A 22,596-nucleotide genomic window follows, 5' to 3' on the forward strand; every position below is an offset into this window, starting at 1 on the left:
AGGAATTTTGAGTAAGAAATTTCTGTGCTTTTTATTGTATCACGTGACAAACCACTTAATCTTTGCTACAGGAAGAACAAAAAGCATGCAAATGTGACATTCATGTTTTTACACAGCTCCTGAGGCATCCCCAGACATACAGAGCAGCTACATATTTCATCTCAACCTAATATTAATGTCCTCCTTCCATGACTTTTAAGAAAAATATAAAAAAATGTTTCCTTCATCAAGAGCTCACCCCAGGTTTTCATCACCCAAGTGTTTTCTCCTCTGCCTCAGGCTGCCTCTTTTCTATCTTTTTTTAATCTGAAGAGGGTGCTTTTGGGACAGCACTGACTGTGGGCAGAGGTTGAGCACCTTTCCTGCCCATATCTCCTCTTGCTGCCCTCCGTGAAGGGAAAAGCCCAGGTCTTATGCTTCCAACTACATGTTATTTATTTTTTTATTTGTCTCCCAGATAATAAGACTGCCAGAACTACAGTATAGCAAGGGTCAGTAATAATTCATTGGATATTTACTGTTCTTCAGTGCAGACAGACACCATGTTTCCTGCTTCCAAGCCACATCAAATTACAAATCATGTAGCCCTTGACTGTTGCAAGAGGCAGCACCCAAACCTTCTACAGTCTGATCACAACAAAACACAGGACCATCACCCTTGAACAGGAAACATGGCCAGGGCTGGACTGTTACCTGCTGGGACAGAAGCTCAGAGAAGAATACTCTGAGTACCTGGGGTGCCACAAACTGGGCACACCAACATGGGTGACTGGTGGTGCTGGGGGGAAGGGAGGACCTGGTAGAGGACAAGTACAGGGAGCGAAACATGTGGCCTTCCATGTTATCCCCTCCTTGGCAAAGCCACAAGAAGAAGTTGCTTTTCTGAAATATTTTTAGGAACTGTGGGGCTAAAAGCAGACACAGGGAAAACAACCCCACTGTGCCACTGTTTTATGAGGGTGCTCTAGAAAAGCCATTGTCCCAACCCAGCGCTGATGAGACTGCAGGAGGCCACACAGAGCAGTACTCAAAAAACTAAAGCAGGATCTTTATTTTATACATAACCGTCAGTATAAAAAGTTTATTACATAAGAGCTGTTCTGTTTACAATATATTATACTGCTTCAAGCTGATGCAGAAACTTCATACCTTATAGCTCTACTTTGTTTACAATATATTATGTCGGTTAAATGGCATCACTGAAGTTTCTTTTTCATACACAAAACTGTAAAGCCAAAAATAACATTGAATTGAGTTATTCAGTTTTTAAATTAGGCAACTTATTTATTTATTTTTCTTAGGGAAAAGTCCAAGTACACAATTTGTAAAAATTTGTAAAATGCACCTTTCTTTTGTCTTAGGCAAATTACATCTGTAGTCATTGAAATAATTCAGGGTTAGCATCTACAAGGTTTTTTGATTGAATATTATTGCTTAATTTTTGGAAAATATTTGCAGCTATATAACCAAAAAAGGAAGTTTAAATGTAAATGAAATATAGTACAAAACACCATCCAAAGCACTGAAAGAAGAAGCCTATATAATCATGCTACAGAAGTATTTATAAAACTTAAAAGGAATAGTAAGTGTCAGCTCAGTGGTTTATAATGAAGCTAATAAAATTCCAGCCGGTAATTTCAACTGTAATGAACAGCATTTTAACATTCAATCCATGAGAGGTTAATGAAGGCTGTGAACTTTGTGTAACACGAACCATTTCAGATGTTGGAGTTCACCAGATATAATTAGATTCGGGTGGAAGGTGCCTCTCCTCGGCCCTTTTCGGTGAAGGTGTGTGCTGCCTGTGCTTGCTGCCTGCCGGCCTCAGGGCGCTCAGACCGCTGGCTCCGTACCCTGGAAAATTATCCACTTCAAGAAAAAGAATCTGCAGAAGTGGGCTCGTGATCCACAGCTAATATTTCAAGTGGAAACCGTCTCACCCATTTGAAAAATGATTTTACTTTGCCTTACAAAAGTGCTCATGCCTCTCTGTTACCCCTCAGGAAGAACGAAATCTTGCCAGACAGAAAGATCTTGACCTGGCCAGGAAGCCCAGGGACCTCAGCACACCCAGGCTGTCACTCAGCCCTGGGTTCACGTGTGTATCCCCCACACCAGGTAGGTGACAGTCATGATGATCTGCCAGCAAAAGGCTCTAGAATGGCGTGTAAGCAACCCCCTGGGGAGAATCTGCACCAGCTACCTGAGCTGGGCTTTGGTTTACGGCTGAATGCAAAGAAAAAGAACAGCAGTGATCATAAACACCTGGGGAGGGGGAAAAAGCAGCCTGAAACAGGCTTAGTAGAGTTGCTTTGTTGTAGAAAATGAAAGTGAACAATAAAAATGGAATTCAAAGCATTATGTTGTAATTCTTTATAGGTTAATTTGCCCATCTCATTACTTAAAGCTCATGGAAATTACTTTCAAAAACAGAGTCCCCTGTTCAATTTTTTACCACTTCTTTTTAAGAAAACAGCTTTACCAAGGAGCCATTCATTTGATTGAATATGAAACAAATCTCTCAAGCCAACTATAAATCTCCTCTCAAGATCTAGTGATGTTTGGTTTCAGTTGAAAAGAGTGAATTGCAGTGCATGCACATGTATGGACACTTAAAATGGGGGTGAATTTTGCCCAAATGTCCATTTCATGGTTTTTTTGCTGAATACAAAGAGAGTTTTGCTGTACTAAACACAGCAGGACTGTACCCAAACTCCAAGTAATGAAGGATGAAAAACCTTGGAGTTGACAATAATGTGAGACTATTGACTTCTCATCACAAGGCAGGTATGAGCTTTGGTTTTGTTGTACAGGTAATTACTTCTTTGGTGATGGTCACCTAAAGTATGCATTTGTTTTCATTTGCTATCTGAGTTCTTTCTAAGAAGAGTATGACAGGACGAAAAAGTTCATACTGAACTTACGAACTGTAGTTCATATTGGTTCATTTTCATACATCTTTTTTCTAACCATAGCTTATATTAATTGTATTTCTCCTTCAGAGAATAGCATGAATACTTAAATACAAATCCACTAGGTAACAGCTGAAAAGCGGACTCCCAATTTTCACAGCAAGCCTAATTTTCACAGCAAAATCCATCTTAGTTGTATAATACTCACTTTTTAATGAAAATACTATATTTATTCCAATACATTTTGGTGTGACAAAAATCATATGCATCAACAGGTTTTAATAAAAGTGAACGTTCAGTTGATGCTGCAACGTGAGTTTCACATTTCTTATGGCTGATTAGTTTTGTAGCTGCAAAATTTTTCAACATTTTTATTATTGGCACATAAAACACAGCATATGAGTTGGCAGCCAATAGTGATAAAGGTAGGTATCTTATGGGAATATATAAAAATTGTATATTGAAGATCTGATGTTACAGTACTGTTGCACATGAAACATAAAATTAAATCTGAAGTTCTTACTGGATATATCCAGTTGTATTTCAAATAATTATACAGTACCATTTTAAGCCCAGTGAAATGACCAATTGCTACAAAAGATGGCAAATGCACCAATAAGCACAACAGAAATTGTTTTGAGAACTTTAACTTTGCTTTGGGGCAATGCATTTTGTATGCTGTGGAATATGGGTGGGAAAGAGGAGGAGAAAACTGTGAAGTTGCTAAGCACTTGTTTCATATTCAATCAAATGAATGGCTCCTTGGTAAAGCTGTTTTCTTAAAAAGAAGTGGTAAAAAATTGAACAGGGGACCCAGTTACTGAAAGTAATTTCCATGAGCTTTAAGTAATGAGATGGGTAAATGAACCTATAAAGAATTACAACTTCTTGCATAATTCTTCAAGTTTTCCCCTAAATTTCTAACGGACATTCTATTTTTTTCTGAGTTTTAATCAGTTTTAAAACACATCAGAGTTTTACTTTTCAAAATGCCTATGCAACACTTCAAAGCTATCTGATTTACTGAGGAGTATTGAAGGGCTTGGATCCCTCCCATACTACGGGTGGAAGACATGCAAGGTCCTCCTCTGATGGATACCAGATTCTGGAATTTCTAATACAAAAATGATCTTGGTAAAATACTTTCAAATTATAATGAGTTTTTTTAAGGTAGGTAAAATTATGGAGTATTGAAAACCTTTTTGCTTTTTTGATTGGATTAAAGAAAAAAAGGAGTGCATTATCATAAATGATGCTGGAAAGGCTCTTGAAGCAGTCATTTCTGTATAGCATCGGGTGTGTAACACCTCAGATACAATGACCCTCAGGGTTTGTTTCTCACTTACTTTTATTGCAGTGTCTCCCATGCCAGCCTTCTTTGCACTGGCATTTGTTGGGCTCCACGCAGGTGCCGTACAGGCCACAGCTGGGTTCACAGACAGCTGTAAAAAAGTGAGCACATACACCTGACCTCTTGACATTTCATCCAAAGACAGTCACACATTTGCTTTCCCTGCTGTTTCACTCAATAGGTTGGTCCTGGCACAGGCGAGGTCTCTCAAGTTAAATCTATGCCTTTGCACTGAGTGCAGTCAGAGCCCTGACACAGTCCACACCCATCTCTTTACCTGCAAGGTCTGGCTCAGCCTCTGACAGAGAGAATCAGGTTGTATAGCAGAGCTGGGCATCCACCAGAACCAGTGGGAGAAGGAGAGTAGTCCCCAGGATCCCTCTCACAAAGTGTTCTCATTGTATTTAAACATGGCAAAGTAGTGACATTTTATTAAGCATTTCTCTATTACTAAACTGCTATTGCTGAGCTGACACACTGCTGTTTTATAGAAACTCAAGAGGACAGAAGGACTGTGAGGAGACTTCTATAAAAAAGTATTTCTGGTTTCATAATTTCCTTAAGTCTGGTGTAAGCTGTATGTCCAGAAAGTTAAATAACTTGAATTACTTTGACAACAAACAATTAGTACTGACGTGAGCTTGATGTTCCCACAAGGACTGATGGAGTGGCTTTGGTACTTACGCTTTGAACACAGGTCTCCCTGGTAGCCTTTGGAGCACTTGCATTTATTCTTACCGGTACATTTGCCTCCATTTCGACAGGGTTGATGGCATTTACCTAGAAATCGAAAACATAGACATAAACAACAGTCTTAGTCCCCTGTGTCTACTGGAGACAAGTGTCTGACGAGCTTGCCTTGCACCAGATGTTAGAGTGTGCACTATGGATCCACCAGGAAGACTCTGCTACAAGTCTGTGCTTCCAATTTATAAGCCTTCTTCTTTGAAACTATGGTAATAATCTGGCATGGCCAAAGCCTGTGTGACCTTGCAGCTTTTGCCCAGATTTGTGCCACTCTGACTCTGCACAATCCCCCATGTGTCCAGTCAGTACTGAGTCCTGCTCTCCTCCCCCTTTATGGGGCAGGCAGCACTGCCCAGACTATGCGGTTCCAAAGAGAGGGATCCAAACCTGAGGGGCCCTAGCACAAAAAAAATCTAGTGACATCTGAGAACAATAAGATACTCAGGAACTGCCAGGTATGGCTGCTACTTGCAGACAATAAGTAGATTGGCTGGGCCTGTCAGCTTGTAGCACAGGCTGGGGAGCACCGCGGTGCTGTGGACGGTGCAATGAGGGATGTTCCACACGGCAGCTCAGAAACTAAAGGCACATTAAATATACATGCCCTTCTTTCCTGTTTACAAAGAACAGAGCAACTTTGCTAACAGTAATTGGAACTGGCAGATATTTTTCCAGGCTCTTGGTCTGGAAATTACTTTCCCTCACAAACAGGCTTTGCCAAAGGCGTAGGCTGGGTCTGGTGTTGTTGTTGTAGGAAGTCTTGTTTGGCCCTGATAGCCTGGGACTGAGGAGGTCCCCGCTGGTGGGGGAGATCCACACTCAATTTCTTGCTGGGCATGACACACCAAGGACCTTCTTCAAACCTAACGTCAAATGTCCCATCATCAGACTGCCTATACCTTGTTAGAATTTGTCTGCAATACTGAACTAATTAAATCTTCACTCATCTCTAGGAGGGGAAGCACAGCACCCATGAGCTCAGTCACTCCCAGGCTGAGGGAGGCTCACTTGTCACCTCCCTGGGCACTCTCAGGCTACCAGGAACTGCACCCTCACTTCCCTGCCACCTTGGTGCCAGTATGTACCAATGCAGCTTTTCTCATTATTGTCCAAAACCATTTTTATCTTTTCTAATGCCACTACACTTTCTAGATTCTTCAGAAAAGAGAAAAAAAGGCACCCTTCCTAGATTCAGCACTAATATTTACCTGAATCTGTGAGCAAAAAAACTCTGGAACCTGGGGCAGCAAACTGCTTCCTTTCCCCTTTTTCCCTTTCCTTTTCCTTTTCCCTTTCCTTTTCCCTTTCCTTTTCCTTTCCCCTTTCCTTTTCCCTTTTCTTTTTTTTTTTAAGAAAGGTATTAACTGAGACCTGCACATGATAATTTAAGCGTCAACACTGGCTGGCTGTGCTGAAAGCCTCATTTCATGATCACAGACTGCCCTCTTGGGAGCTCAACATCACAGGCAGCACCTGCTCAGGCCTCAGCCCCTGCAGACCTCTGTGATGCACATGTGTATTGTCAATATAAAGGAAACACTCGTTCCTATTGTACATAATTATTTTAATAGTCCTGAAACAAGTTTCATAAGCAGGTGATGGAACAAACTGTGCTAAGGGGAATTTCTGTAAAAGCTCAGTTTCTCTGCAGGAGCCTCTGGGGAGGGAAAATTTAGGCATTCTAATTTGCAAACATTTGCATTCCAAGTAATTAACAACTGGAAAGAGCAAAAAAAATCCATGAATTTTCGTAATTCTTTAAGTAAATCGGGAGGATATGGGTCAAGAGATGTGACACCAACTTCCACCAAGTTGCAACAGGCAAGCATTTGGCTCAGCATAGCTCAATTAACTTTGGACTAAGATATTGTCACAGAATGAAGGAAAGAGTAATAACTCTCTCTGTTATTGACTGAGAAATGGAAAAAGCAGCAAAACAGCTGGTGACAAATAGGGGAGGAATCCAAAGCCAAATAAAACTCTCTGGACTCAAAGTGAAACACTAATTAGAGACAATGCAAACCTATAACTAGAAAAAAATCTGGAAGAATGCTTGTTAGTGTTGTAGACTGGGTTCAGCAGACTTCCCAGGAGTCTTACAGAGGGATTCAATTATTATGCAAGCACTGAAAACCTACACACAATGTTAAAAAAAAAAAACCAACAAAAGCTTGCAATTTTCAGAAGATGGCTTTCTGCCTGTTGAAAGGTTTTCTCCCCTCATTATTTTAAGAATCCCATGACTGAATGTAGCTGGCCGTGGATCTAAGAAAATGGACTGAGTTGTGTTTCTGCTCTGGTGTTTCTAAGCCTCTTCTAGATTTTTTTGCAGTCTTCCACTGCTGTGCTGGTGCAGTGCCCAGAGGTGATGACAGCTGTCAATCACAGTCTAACAATTGCAGTCCTGGCTTTACAAGAGCCAAAGTAAGTGCATAGCTTTCCTTGCTCTCACTGACATGGTCCCAGTTTAGGTCTTAGCATACCATCATCCTGAATTTGTTTTTCTTTCTTTTGTACAGGAACTAGCCTACCGCCTGTATTTTAGTTAATTTAATTTGAGTTTCACAGGTAAGCCTTTCCTGGAAGTCAAAGCAATTGCACTTATCCCAAGCAGCAGTAAACAAATATGAGCTTTAGCTCCTCAGACAGATCAATTAAATGGCCTGCCCTTAATTATACATGCTGTAATAACAGTTCTAAGAATTCTCCTCAAAAAACCACCACCAACATAAAATACATGCTTTTCTCTTTAAATCAAACTTTAATCTTCATCTAAAAAATGTCAACAAAGTTGACTGTTTGGGGACTGAAGAAATAAAAGGGGTTCTGCCAAATAGTCAAATTTGAACTTGATGTAAGCAAAAGTAAATCCAGTGAAAACCCACACTGCTGATCTCGTGGCATATGATCTGAATCATATGGGCAATATTGAATATCAATGGGCAATCTTTTTAAACTTAAAAACAATAAAGCTTTGCTGCTTCTTTTTCCCTAAATTTTTAATGATGTAAAAAGGAGTTGCAAAATACCTTAGTAATGCATAGAGATAAGGTGAAACATTTACATACACCTATTGTTAACCTACACGTGAATACTGAGCAAAATGTAGGTCTTACAGTATCTGTGTACTTCCTTTGCATAGTAATTCACTTATTATTGTGTATTGGCTGACAGCAAGTTAAGAGTTTATTTCCACGTGTTTCCAAAGTGATAAACAGTTCCTAATTGCGAGAAGAGCTTGTTTCTACTCATGCATATTAAAAAATCAGCATTTACATATCCTAGGCCAAATACTGCTCTTCATGCTCCTGTGAAGGTGCTGGGGAATATCAGTGGGATTATTTACAGCAGGGAAAGCTTTCTTGCACAGTGTCCTGTTAGAAGTTCTAAGTCCAGGAAGAGTGAGATCTGGTTGGGCACTCTCAAGTTACCTTATGAATGTAACTTTGTATGTTACATGAAAGCTCTCAGCTCTTAGAGTTCAGTCCTCCTTTTGCCCCAAACCTTTTCATTCCCAAATTTCAGTAGCCCTTTCAGAGGTGTTGGCTCAAACCTAATCTGCTGTGCTGAAGTGTGATTTGCCATAATGTTTGAAAATAGATGCCCCCCACGGGCTTGGCATGGCAGCACATCTGTCTGCCACAGGGTATGGCTTGCATACTTACGGCTTGAGGATTGTTACCAAGCCTGGTTACTATGAAAACAGAACAGGGCAGGGGGTGAGATGGTGCAGCAATGAATCAAACTTCTAAGTAGGAAACCTGTCTGGAGGCATGTGGCGTCTGACTCGGAGGGTCCCAAACTGCTGTGTGAGACCCTCGCTCTGAGCCCAGCAGAGGCAGGTCACATGTCATCACTCAGGCACTGACACTAGAAAAAGCTGATGTAAATGAAAGCAAGCACACAGAGATGCTACTCACTAATTTCACATTGGTCTCCTTCATAGCCTGAAGGACAAATGCATTTTCCCAGATAGAAACACGTGCCTCCATTGAAACAGGTTGTTGTACAGTTTGCTGAAACAAATAAAAGAGGAACAAACTAAGTCATTAATATGAACTAGGTCTAACTTGGACAATGTTCTCTGCTGCTCATCATAAATAAACATTGAGTAGCTTGTAAAAGCAGGATTAACCTCTTCTCATCTGGTTTACAAAGTAAGACTGAAATGCAGTTGTTCCCACATAATGCTTTACACGGGCACACACACAAGGCAGTATAGAATGAGACAAGTGAACAATACCGCAGTGAGCTCTCTGAGGACAGACTGTGCTACATCTTTATCAACCCCCCCACATCAAGCTCTTTGAAGGATTAAGGCACTATTGCTATTGAAACTGCCAGCGTCTGATAAAAGGAGCACAACCTAGGACTGGAAGCTACTTCTACAAGAGGATACTTCACTACAGTTCTTAAGTAACGCTTTGACTAAAAAGAAACCTTCATGAGTTTTTCTGTGTGGTGACATAGATGCAAATGCTCTGTCTTTCAGCTGCCAAATCACATTGTGTTGGATGTGACTTTTCACCAAACAGCTGGGATTCACATTAATCCTTCAAGACATTGGGAGCATTTAATTTAATTGTGCATTTGAAGCGCTCTCTAAATGTGGTAAAAGTCTGTTCAAATACTAGATACAAGACATGAGGGCATTGACACCAACAGTTTGTGCAAAATAATAGGAAGGTTCCCATTATTTCGTTAAAAAGTCCTCTAGGACCTTTTGCATTCAGCCTTTACTTCATACAGACCTGCAACGACAAATGCAGCACAATGTTCTGCTCTGCCATGAGCAGGTCAGTTATATTTCTGCAGGAAACTACTTGGTTTTTGTCTACATGGTAGCTTAGACTGTTCCAAATTACTGTTCTGAACAACTGATTGTTCATTTTTACCCATCATGAGCCCCAATGCAGCAATAAAAAATGAATAGCCTGCGTATTTTTTCATGAGTCTAGATGCAGCACATTAACATACTAAATAATTAGTAAAATTAATTTTACTACAGGAAACTAGAGCTCAAATAGAGATTTTTTTTTTTTGTAATTCTATCCCCCCCCCACCCCCTGCTAGAAATATAAGTGATTTTTGTGGTAAGATCCACAGTGAATCATCTGAAGGGATTATGCAAACTACCCCTCACAGTGTATGGACGCCTGCAAATTCCTATATTCTTCCAGGAGCTGCCAGGCTGTGCTACAGCATCTATTTTAAGAATCACAATATTTTTAAAACTTATTTACTTATTGCTTGCCTGCCTTTCCCAAATGCACTCCTAGAGGGAAGCTGCCACAAGTGAATAAAGAGAGGCTGCTGGGTGCAGAGCCCGGGGCGGGGTTTAGCTGGCGTTTACCTTTGTCGCAGTTGATGCCGTAGAACCCCGGGGGGCAGATGCAGAGACCGGGTGTAATGCACAGCCCGCCGTTCATGCAGCGAGGAACACACAGTGCTGAGGAAGGGGAAGAGCAGAAAAAGCATCGCTGGTGGGACAGCAAATGGTATTTAAATACACAGCACATTGACTCGTTAAGCTACTTTTCCTTCTGCTTATTGTTCTACATCACCTTTGCAAAGTGCCTCTGATAGGGGGTAAAATCTATTGCATCTTTGGTTTGTAACTGGCAATTTCTGTGTAGTGCTACTAAAAAGCGAAGGCTAATTTAAGTTCAAATCTGATTCCATATGTAAGCAGAAATTGCCTCTTGTAGAGTTTAATACCAGACAGGGGAGAGGAAAGTACACATATACACCTACACACTCTGGATATTTAAAATCCCGTCAGACAAGTCCTCTCTATAACTGTATTCTGGTCCCTCAGCTGTACAGGCAGCACTGTCTCAGAGGGGCCAGTAACTCAGTGGGGTTACCAGGCAGGCTTTACAATGAACCTTCCCTACTCCTGCATACCTGAGCATAAGCATGGTTACCTAATTTTGGCTAGGAAAGCCTGCTGCACAGCCAAACTGTCCTGCATGCTCCCAGTGAATCTTCTTTGGAGCCCCTGTGCTCTTCCAAGACATCTCTGCCTTGTGGCCATCCCCAAAAAGCTCTGCAGGGAGGCATGTTAGGGGGCAATGCTTCACTTTGTGGTTGCCCAAAATTGGTACATGCAGCGAGGTTGGGTCCATGCTAGTGTGTTAAACAGTACCCAGCGTGAGGCCAAATGGCCTCGTGAAATCATCTTGTGAAATTGTTGGTGGCTCAGCTTTGTCTCCCCTGACCAGCAAACCCTCCTGGCCATGGTCCTGGGATGAGTAGTGACCACAGGTTCCTCCCAGGAGTGAGTTTGTAATGGTTTGTTGGAAGGTAAGAGTTTGTTAAACATATGAATGTAAGCGCTGCCAGTTGCCCTTCAGGCTAGAGAACAGTCCTTGATCCTTTGTACTTAATATTTTTGATGTAGCCAGAGCATCAGGGAGTGAATTATTGTATTGGAGTCACGCTGCAGAGGGACTGCCACTGGGAAGAGGAAGGGAGGGATAGGAAGAAGATCTAGTTTCCTTGCCAAGTCACACCAATTTTCTGGTCCTTCACTCCTGGAAGTGTTGGTTTGAGATATTATTCACTAATGGAAAAGAAAGAGAATCTTCCCTTCATCTTCCCATCTTTGTTTTCAGCCTGCTTACAAATCTGATCTTATCTCCAAATAAACAAACGCAGAGCAACTAAAGCACTGTGCTTTGTTTCCCAGCTAGTCCTCATTAGCAGAAGAATTTTATTTAATCTTCTTGCCAGACGGATTCCCTGTGATTAAGGATCACTTAACTATTGCATCAGTTTTTGTTAAATGCAATCTGTGAGAGAGAAAATATTTTTCATGTAAGCAACTCGTATTTCCATTAGAACATGGATGATAATAACAATTCACTTACATGTTTGAACTCAAAATATACGAAGTCTTCAGAACAGTCCATTCTTAATTTTAGGAGAGTCTACAGTGCAGGAGATACAGTTTTCTTGTGATTGATGTAAAGAAGAGAGTTGAGATTTTTTATTAAATTACCTTTCTCACAATGAGGCCCATAAAATCCATCAGGACATTCACAGACGTGTCTTTCGTTGCAAACCCCTCCATTTCTGCATCCTCCTGGACATTCCGCTTCATAAAATATAACAACAATCTAAATTAAAACGTTATATACTTCAGCTGCCAGCCAGCTCTCAGTAGGTTCAATATATGTCTCCGACACAACAGTAAAAACATTTGCTGGCAGACATACACTGAAGAAATGGAAATTCAGCTAAGATTTCTTTAAGATAAATTAGTTTCTCTCTTAGCAGTCTACAAATAGAGGTTCCATCATGTGTTCACGTGTGTGATGTACTTGTTGACGGACTGTGCGTTTTGATTGCTCTGCTGCTCTACAAGCGCATGAGCAATGTGGACGCTCTGCTTGATCCAGTACGTTCTTTTCTGCGTGGAAATGAGCAGGCAGCTTAGTGCAGAACTGAGCAGACAACCCAGTGCAGAACTTGCATGGCTGGTTAGACCTGCCCTTAGTGTGCAGGACCAGTTTCAATTTCTGCAGCCTGAAGTAGACGTCACTGCAACTTGCATTGCATTAATTACCGCATCTGTTAGTACTGAGGTGACAGTGATGAAATCTCTGTTCATATGAAAGCGTGAACATCAAGACTAAATGAAAGAAGGCCAAAAAGAAAGATGAAAGCACTCCTGCACAATGGTCCTGTATCACCATCAACACTCATTCATATCTCAATTATTGATCAAATACGTAAAAGCATTTGGCAACACTCACAGGATTATACAAGGATGAGAAATACCTCTGGGTGCCACCACCATCCTCAAAACATGAGAGTCCATCAAACAAGAAGACAAACTAAATCAAACCCAAAAAGGACTTCTGGGTAGAAAAACAATTACTCAAAAATACCTTCCCAGATCCCTCACAGAGAATAAGGCAGGCAGGAGAGGCTGCCTCCTCCCATTAGAAGAACTTAACATCACTAGGGATCAGTTGTAGGCACAACCTCCTCATCCTGATGCTCTGTCGTGTGACATTCCAAGTGAGAAGGTTCAAAACCTCTGAGGTAAAATGATATGCCTTAAAAGTAAAGCTGTTTGCAGCTGTAGTTATAGTAGTAAAGAGTTTTTTGGTCCTCCTGTGTTCTAACACTGTACTCTAGGACTCTTTCTGGAAGTGCTTCTCTCTTTGTGCCCAAATGCAGAGCTGCTATTCATTACCAAAAAAATGCATGCCTAAATGCATACCATTTCAAGCAGAAAAATAGGAAAACATAATTTTTTTCTTTGTGACCACCTCTTAGCCACAACAAGTCCTCTCTTATCCACAAAATTGCTCCCTTGCTCCCCTCACTTCCTCTGCCAAGGCTTTTCTGTATGGCCAAGAATAACTGGAAACAGTGACTAGGGCCCTGACAGGAGAAACTGGAGCTCTTCACCATGTATGATGTCTTTCAGAGGAAGGAAACTCACCCCTACTCTAACACCAACCAAAAGAAGAAATAAGAAAGACATTTTTATCCTTCTCATCATCTGTCCCAAAACACTGCAGTGTCCACCTTACCAGACACTGGGCAGAAATGGGAATTATTCCAGTATGGGCTGGAAAAGATGATGTGAGAAACTCCTCCTCTGCACGTCTGTAGAGTTTGGAAAATCTTCCTTGTGTGTCTCAGCTGGCTCCAGAAACAAAGGACTGGGACAATAACCAACCCCAGGTTTATTGAGGGGTCATATGATGTAATTCTGCTAAATTGTTAGAGATTACAACTCATATAAAAATGGTAACAACAAACAATAACACAGAAACGATAACTTGGATGAATGCTACTACTAAACTGAGCCCTTCCTCTTTAACACACTGTTTTCCACAATACAGACCTGTAACTCTTCTGTCCCTGTTAGAATACCCCAATGCTATTTCCAAAGTTTATTAAGTTCAGTATCTTTGAGCTGAACTGAAAATAAGAAGATAGGAAAAATTTTGTGTTGTATTTACACCAGGCACACAACTTCATACATGAGAACTGGCTGATTTTGCATCCTTTAAGCCTCCATTTTTCTTCCTGTTTCTCTGCCCACTTCTTCTCCCCCTCCTCCACTTTCCCTGGGCTAATTGGCAGCATCAAGGCTTCAAAGGAGACAAGCAGCTTTTCTATTTAGGCGTAGTGAGGTTTCAAAGAATAAACAGCTCTTGCTCCTGCTGTTCGCCCTTCAAAGCCACACTACAGCCAATTATCTCAGAGAAAATAGTGCAGAGAAGAAAATGCGGGACTGTGAACGAAGATTTAATAGGAGAAGAATAAAAATCTTTTTCTTTGTATCAGCCCTATCATGGGTTAATCCGATACAATTGCACATGATATGGGATAACTATCTTGTCTTAGATACTGATTTTTCGATTTCCATAGCCTCAGCTTAAAGTGATAATTATAGTTATTTGTGGTTTATCAAATTCAAATTAATCCAAAAAGTCTTATTACATAGTGTTTATGGTTCATAAATTGGTTGATTAAACAAGTGCTCTCCTCTCCAAGCCAACTCTGCAGTAACTTCATGCTGCTCTTCTTCTGTGTGCTTGCTGCTTGATGACTGGAAGTATTGAACACCAACTTCCACCATTTTACTGGTATCGAAAGCCAAGAGGTTGCACCTGAGCTACAGAGAAGGTAAAGCCAAGTTTTGCAGAAATTTTCTAATTTAAAATTTTTGTATTCAGTTTGGATGCACAAGTTTGAGATGTAAGTAACTAAAGGCACCAAGTTGGAACTAAGGCACTGATAGCATTAATTGATAGCAATGTCCCCACTACAGCCCCCAGAAGATCAGTTCCCCAGATGACGTGCCATTTCTGGAAATATTAACCTCAGCCTGCTTTCACAGAACTAACTCTCCTCCAAGCACCTCAAATCATTTGCTAACAGGGGGTTTTCATATGATACATCTCTATCAATGTCCTTAATGTGATGAGCAGTGAACAGGAGGAGGGAGAAATGTCTCCAAACCAGTCTGTTAAGGGAGCTCAGTAAGAAAAGGGTCACTAAACACGTAGTAAATGACCAGCAAATGCACACAGAGCCAGAAAGCCTGGAAATCACCAAGATTGCTACACATTGTGTGGCTGCTTTATTTCCAACCTCTCTAGCTCTTATCCTAAATGAAACATAGGACAGTTAGGTGACCTGGTCTAACAGTATTCCAGCATGTTGTCTTCAGTGTTACCTTGCTGACAGGTTTTAAAGAAGATGGCATTCTGAGGTGTCTGGAGAATAATATTGCCTTCTGAATTCATTATGATCACGTTCACTTCAAATGCTGCAACCCCATCTTGTTTTCCAAGGCAAGGAAATCCAACCTGAACAACTAAAAGGATAATAATAACAGTAGTATTTATACTTACACGCACATATATACATATACATATAAAAGCATACACTGAAATACTAAAAAAAATAGATCATAAATGTATTTAAGCTTTGGAGGAATGCCATTGGTGAAAACTTGTAACACAGAGACACAGATCACTTTATTTAGAGATGGCTCCAGGGTTGGAAGTACAGCAGCACAGAAGAGCTTGTGCTCATTTGCTGATATAACCCCAACAGTCTACAGCACAGACAGCGGTCTTAACACAACCATACTTTTCTTGCAGATGAGGAAATTACTCATGTGGAAGTATCTAAGGATACATCAAAACAAGCTGGAAGCCTACTTCTAATTTTCTGAGTTGAACTGCTCATTTCTGAGTCTAAATTTTCCATGCTGTCATATGACTTCTGTATAAACATATATTTTGGGAAAAAAAAGTTACTTTAGATAAGTTTTCTGGCTTGGATATCACAACTAATACCTAAATAAGATGCTTATCTAACCAAAACTTACTCCATGAAGTGTTGGCAAAATGGTACACTGGATAAGTATGATCATAGGTGCAGTTTTTAAAAAGAAAGCATAGACACCTCACTCTGACAGAACTAGTTAAGTATAGTGATATTTGGACATTGCCTTTCCAGGAAAAGTATACAAACACTTTTGAAATACAAAGAGTTTAAGCAAATAATTAAGGCCAGTAAATCTGGAGTATTTTAATGATGAAGTAAGCCAAATACCTCAGAGCTATGGAATTCTCCGCTGTTATTGTCACAAATGATCTTAAATAATCTTCAGATGAAATGATTTTATCTCTTTTCTTCAAAATTGGCTCTTCTTAGCTGCTTTATAAGTCAAATCCAACTAACAGAAATTGTTTATTCCTTTCTTTTGAAGCTGGCCTGAGATTTCAGAACTAAATACTGAGCTAACAGCCTTACATTTGGGTTTAGATTGCTTGTTATAAAAGACTTTGCAAGCCATAATTTGGCCATTTTTTGATTTGCTGCCTTGGTAAAATACCAAATAATTTATTGCTGAAACACATTCTGCTTCTGGTAAGTCCTACAAACTGAAAGGTCCCTTGAAGTTCTCATTCTAAAGAAATTACATAGTTGAAGGGTTTTACACCAACCTTTTCAAAGACCAAAACCATGCAACCACGTGGCAAGAAGGAAACTCTTACAGTGGATTAAACACCTTTTAAATGCAGTGAACTTCTTAAGCTGTAGTAACCTTCTTACAGGATAAGTGCAGAAAATCAGTGCTTGGATTGGGATGTGTTTTAGTTGAGTAAATTGCAACGGGGAGGAAGACGTGGCAGACTTTTAATGACAGCGCTATAGCTGTATCTAGATTTCACTGATTGGTAGCAACCCCTCTGAGATCTGGCTGTGGTTTAAATGCCTAGGGAAAAATCCAGCAATGCATCTCTAGAGACCAAGGCCACAGGTTATAAACCTTTTATTCCAGCACTGCCCACCCTGGAAGGGCCAAAATTTTTTGACTTACAATATGTCTGAACAGTTAGGCACACAAAAATGCAGTACAGGACCCACTTGTGAGCAAAAACCACCTGGATCCTGGCCGAACTCTGTGGTGGTTCAGAGCTGAAATAAAGCCCCTAAACTCTGCCTCAATCCTTGCATTTTTATGCCTGTTTGAATAATGCTAAGTACACACCAATAGCACTACAGTCAAACCAAAGCACAGAGAGAAGTCCCTTGCATCAAAAAACACAGCCACAAGCTCCCGTGGCCTAATACAGTGCTGACCAGGGCTGGGGTAGGGCAAACCTCACCTCTGGTCCCTGCTTCCCAAATTCAGGGTGCAGTTTACATTTGTCCATCACTGGCTAAAAACAAGGAGAGGGAATCACAGATCTGTACTTCTTTCTGTTAACCATCTTCCTACCACCAGGCCAGAGAACAGCCTTTCCTGCACATATAAATTTCTGCATCCTCTGGAGCACTTGTATCCAGGGCTGCAGAGCAGATGGCTCTAGCAGGAACAAGGAAAGTTTAACTAATTTGAAAAGGAACCTAAGGAAACCTAGTGACTTAAACCTAGCTTAATTTTAGGTAGTAATTACAATGCTCTCCTAGGATGCAGATGATGCAGGTTTAATACATTTTGTCTGGGAGGTCATGGCTTTTCCCATTGTTCAGGAAACCAAGGTTCCCTAAATTGTCTTCAGCAGAAGCAGTCTGAGAGTAACTCCTGTGTGTCTGCACAGCCCTTCAAGTTTGCAAGAAATTTCTTTACCCACTAGACAAATATGCCAAGGCCACCATCAAAAACAGCCTTTAGTCCTGGGTGGGACTTCCTAAGAGACATCTCTGAATGACCAATTTCAACAGAAGCAGGCATGAAAGTTCTGGAGAATATACATACACAGCCCACTGTCACTCTCTACCAGCACGGTGGAGAGAGCAGAGATGGTGCTGCACTCAGAGAAGACACTGATTTCTGCCACTGAGCTTGGAGAGATTTTCGGCATCTTTGGATGCTCAGTGCTTATATTTTACTGTCTCAAAACCAGCAGTGGGCAGGGAAAGAAGGTCTCCTGAGCCTGGCTGGTGGGCTGGTGGGGCTGCATGAAATGCACGAAGTAGCACTGTGCCAGCAGCCTGGCCATGCCAGCCTGCACCGGCACTGCACTGCCTGGGTCAGACAGGGACAGGAGGGGCTGACTCGGGCCACTTAGGTGGCCAGCTCTTTCTCAGTCACACACCACTACATTGCTTCTGGGCACAGACCTAGAGCTGCGTTTACCTCTCTGAGTGTGGTGTTCAAGATGTTAATCATTGCCGCAAAAATGACTCACTTTGTTTTGGACTTGCTAAACCTCAGACTGAACCACTAGACCTTATAGACTTTCCCCTGCAGCCAGAAATGAGCAGCCAGCTGCTTCTCATTGGGCAGATATCCACACTCCTCTCAAACATCTTCTTTTAGACAAGCTGAGTAGTCTTAGCTCTTTAAGCTTCCAGTGGAAAGCATCTTCTACAGCCTTCTTAACGTCTTACCATGTGTTTAGGTGCAACAATATCCACGTTGTGAGCACTGAATCAGGTACCAATCCTGGGATTTGGAATGGGATTTCCAATAAGTCTAAGGAATCTAGGTGGTTTAAATCTCACTTAAATCCAAGGAGAATTTGGTACCTCATCTCAGGATATACTGAATTAGGGAAAGGTAAGAGAAGGACAAGGTTGCATCCAATGAGGAACAATTGGGTAGGTTGTGACTCTTCAGTCTGGCAAAGAGAAAAAAAAATTCAGGGTGTACATAATTGATGTGTACAAAATCATGGATAGGACCAACAGTATGGATTGGCTACCGTCTCTACCGGTGCATGGACTAGTGCCCATCAGATGAAGCTGCTGCAGCCAGACTTGAAGCAACAGGAGGGGGATCTTCGTGCAATGGGTGGCAGTGAACTCCTTGCCAAGGTGATTGGAGATAACAGAAGATGATATGGACTCAAGGAGAGCCTGAAGAAGTACTAGAAAGAGAGATCTGTAACCCATGTGGGTTTATAAAGTAGACAAATCATTTAAGACACAGGAAATCCTCCAAGCTGAAGGTAGTAAAAGCTGAGAGTGTAAACAGAAGTATCATGTATGCTTGTCCTCCTTTTGCCCTTCCACAGGTCTTCTTACGGCCACCATTGGCCATAAGGCAAAATAGAGGCTAGAGAGGCCCTACAGCACTAAAGCTGTTCATACGCCTCATTTGGAGGTAGACAAATATCCTCAAAGAAGTTACAAAAGTCCACTGATTTTTATAAAACCATTGGTTTCAATTACCTCTGAATAAGGTGTCTGTCAATCCTCATACTTGTTTCCCACAATCATGTTTACTATAGCTGCCTTTCCTCTTTTATTTCTCCTTAATTGTCTTTAAGGGCAATTAATTGTCTTTGGGCTAAAACACTTTTTCAAAAAGCACCAACTGTTGATTTGTTACTAAACACAAGCTTGTGGTTGAATTTCTTCTGACATCTGTATGTGCAGAAAAATGCTTTGGTAATGCAGTAGATCCAGGCAAACTAGACTAGATTTGCCAGCTCTGTTTTGCCAACACATTAATTACAGCAATAACTACAAAGTAGCAAACAACCACTACCTTTATAGCATGTATTTACTTAGGACTACTAAGTTAGTTTTGGCCAGCTAACAGGCAGTGTAAAAAACCCACCATCATAGTAGTGTCTCACCATTAACAGTGTACATGCTCCAAGTACTGTACAGGTACTGATTATCAATTGCTACTAAACACTGGAGCACTGGAACGCCAAACAGGACTTAAATACTGCTTATATGTACATTCAGTGCAGAGGTGCCCTGCACATGATCCATGGAAGGGAACACCATGGACATGCCCCTGTTAGTCCTGGAACTGAGGTGCTGATGCTGCCAACAGGTAAGTCCTTTCGGCTTTAAAAAGGCCTCCCATCATGATGGTTAACAGACCTTCTGCTGCAACTGTGAGATCTCATCTCTGGCCTCCCTGCACTTGTAGATTAAGTTTTCCTAAACACGGTCAGAAGGGGTAATTTTGGTCTAGCCTTTCTAGATAGTTAAAAATTAAAGGAGTAGCTAGCTTATATCAGAGTGCTGAGTGCAGCAGAGAGTGCTTCTCACATATCTCACCTGCTTTATATCGAGATGGAAATAATGCTTAAAAAGAATTTGGCCTTTATGACTTTTAAGTTGCTTTTAAGTGTCTTTATTTGACATTTATTGGGCTTGCAACCAATTCAATTGCAGCAGTTGTGGTACAAATATCATAGCATCTTTCACCCAAATCTATTTTCAATACTACTCCTTCAATCCACACTGAATGTAGAGACCAATCACTCATGCTAAATTCCAGGTGTCACAGCAAAAAGCTGTATTGAAACATTACTTCAATGACAATCTAATGGCAAGGTGAAAATGGAGAATATTATAAAAAAACTTCCAGAATTTATCCACTGAAAAAGAGAGAAGGAAGAAAGACTCATCTAAGATGAAAACTTGTGTGACAGTGCTTCCTTCATAGTCCAATCATCCTGTTTCATTACTCATTTCTTTCCCACATTTATCCCACAGACAGGCTAAGGCAATTTAGGAAACCATGAACACTAAGGCACTACTGTCATCAAGAGATGTATTTCTGCCTCCCTACCAGAGGCTACCACCTATGAATCCTGAAACAGTTCACATAAACTGTTATTCATCCACTTCAGAGCTAACCAGATTCAATAATCTTTCATGGAAAGCTTTTTTACTCCGATCAGCTCACTACGCAGCATGGTGCTTCTGAAAGACTTGCATTGGCTTGGGCTCAGCCTCTGCTGTGGAGCTGTAAATTCCAGTGAAGGACTAAGAATGCACAACTAAGGGATAAATGATAATATCCTAAACTAGAACTTGTGTCTTTGAGCTGAATGCCTGGTGACCCCAAATGAAAGCAAAACATTTTCGAACTGCAACCCCTGAGAAACAGAATAATTTGATAACTTTTCCCATAGTGATCAAAGAATTTGTTTTCCAAAAGTTGCACAACTTAAGTAATAGCATTCATGAATTTTATGCAACACTTCTGCACAAGTTTCTGCTGATTTATCTACACATAAAAGCTTCATGTGACTTGGCTCAGACAAAATATGCTGCTGTACTCAGGCAAGGCATTTACAAACTGTTCAGTGCCAAGTACTGTGGCAAGCATTTCTTTAGGCAATAAACTTCAGAACTACAATTCATAATAAGATATTTAGACTTCACTGGCTGTAGAATATTTTTCACAGAAACAAAATTTATAATATCAACAGTACAAACCTGATGCTTTATGAGGAACTGTTCCAAGCAGGGGGATATTTATAGTTGGATCAGCCATTATGCCTTTATCCAAAGACTGCAAAGACAGGAACTCATAGTAGTACTCAGCCTATGACAAAATAAATGAAAAACCTATATTTATTTTAGTTGTATTCACAGAAGGAAACTATTGAGCACACAAACTACAGCAGAGAAAAATACTACATTTTTCATTATGCAATTCACTGGATTAATTTCTATAATTTCCCTGAGTGCTTCTTGACCTAAACATAATTTCCAGATCATTTCCTCTTATTTCAGAGATTGCAAGTGACCATACATTAATCAGGATGCAGTATATCAGTAAGGAAAATGGCATGCCTACAGTAAACAAATGTTATAGAGGGAAAATGTTTTTTACAACCCACACTGCTCATCTGGCAGACAACAAAAATACATGGACACTAAGCTAATCCTTAAAGCTGTTTTTGGGGCAGAATCCTCCTGGAACTGACTGGTGAGCCTGGATGACCTGCCTGTACCACGAGTGCAGTTTAAAGGGCATAGGCACATACAGCTGTGGCATGAGATTATCCAGGCTTGCTCTTGGTTGATCTGCACAGCACAGCGCACTGCCTTGGGCACACAGGGCTGGGCAGTGAGTAGCCACATTGCTGGAGTGCCACGCCAGGACATGTACCTTGTTTACAGCTCTGACCCTGCCTTGTTCTTCCCCACTTTGTTACATTGTCCCAAGGGTGGAGCTGAGAGCTCTCCTACCAAGCTGGCTTCATGTCACTCATTAACTGCAACAGAAATGATTTCAAGGAGCCCTAGAAAGTGTTGGCATGATTTAAAAACTACTTTCTACTACCTTAATCCTACCCCCAATAAGCACCTGCGTTGTGGCACAGACTGTAGGCTTTGGTACTTTTGTCCATGGGAGTCTGGCCTCTCTGTTGAGGCATCTGTTCAAGATTTCTTCACGTTTGACGCAAAGTGCCATCATGTGTTTGCAGTGTGGCTGTACACACCATGTACACACACCTGAGATGTATGCACCTCAGCCAGGCACTAGAGGCTTCCACGGCTGTCAACAGCACAGCTGCTGGTGTGCAGAGCGAGTGGGAATGAAACTTTTATGGTAAATTGTGCCATCGCATTTACCATGAAGCATTTAAGGGATTACAGGTAATTCTATCTGCTGCTCTCAGATAAGGGCTTGAGACCTTAGCATGGGCATTCACAAAAATGTGTTTCCATCTACTCACTGACAGTAGATAGTACTGTTCTGTCTATATTTTAGGTAAAACAGTGCAGCAAAGAGAGATTAAAGCCAAAATTTGGGCTGATAAATGGTAGCTAGTTTATGTCAACACGAGGTCTGCCCATGTCCTTAGCCAGAACACTGTCCTTTTTCTCCTA

At 41.0% G+C, this 22,596-nt stretch overlaps 1 protein-coding gene across 1 annotated transcript in view; it reads right to left on the reverse strand.

Annotated features, from left to right (window-relative positions):
- Window positions 1–1,024: 1,024 nt before the first annotated feature.
- WIF1 (WNT inhibitory factor 1) overlaps window positions 1,025–22,596 on the reverse strand; it is a 38,512-nt gene continuing 16,940 nt past the window's right edge. The window contains exons 3-10 of the mRNA XM_039571528.1: window positions 21,193–21,301; window positions 15,218–15,358; window positions 12,014–12,109; window positions 10,364–10,459; window positions 8,931–9,026; window positions 4,948–5,043; window positions 4,259–4,354; window positions 1,025–1,854 (exon numbers count right to left, since the gene is read on the reverse strand). Of these exons, the coding sequence (XP_039427462.1) occupies window positions 1,733–1,854; window positions 4,259–4,354; window positions 4,948–5,043; window positions 8,931–9,026; window positions 10,364–10,459; window positions 12,014–12,109; window positions 15,218–15,358; window positions 21,193–21,301 (852 nt within the window). The 3' untranslated portion in view covers window positions 1,025–1,732. The remainder of the gene's footprint in view (window positions 1,855–4,258; window positions 4,355–4,947; window positions 5,044–8,930; window positions 9,027–10,363; window positions 10,460–12,013; window positions 12,110–15,217; window positions 15,359–21,192; window positions 21,302–22,596) is intronic.

Source organism: Corvus cornix, chromosome 1A, assembly GCF_000738735.6.
Source record: "Corvus cornix cornix isolate S_Up_H32 chromosome 1A, ASM73873v5, whole genome shotgun sequence".
NCBI classification, from domain to species: Eukaryota; Metazoa; Chordata; class Aves; order Passeriformes; family Corvidae; genus Corvus; species Corvus cornix.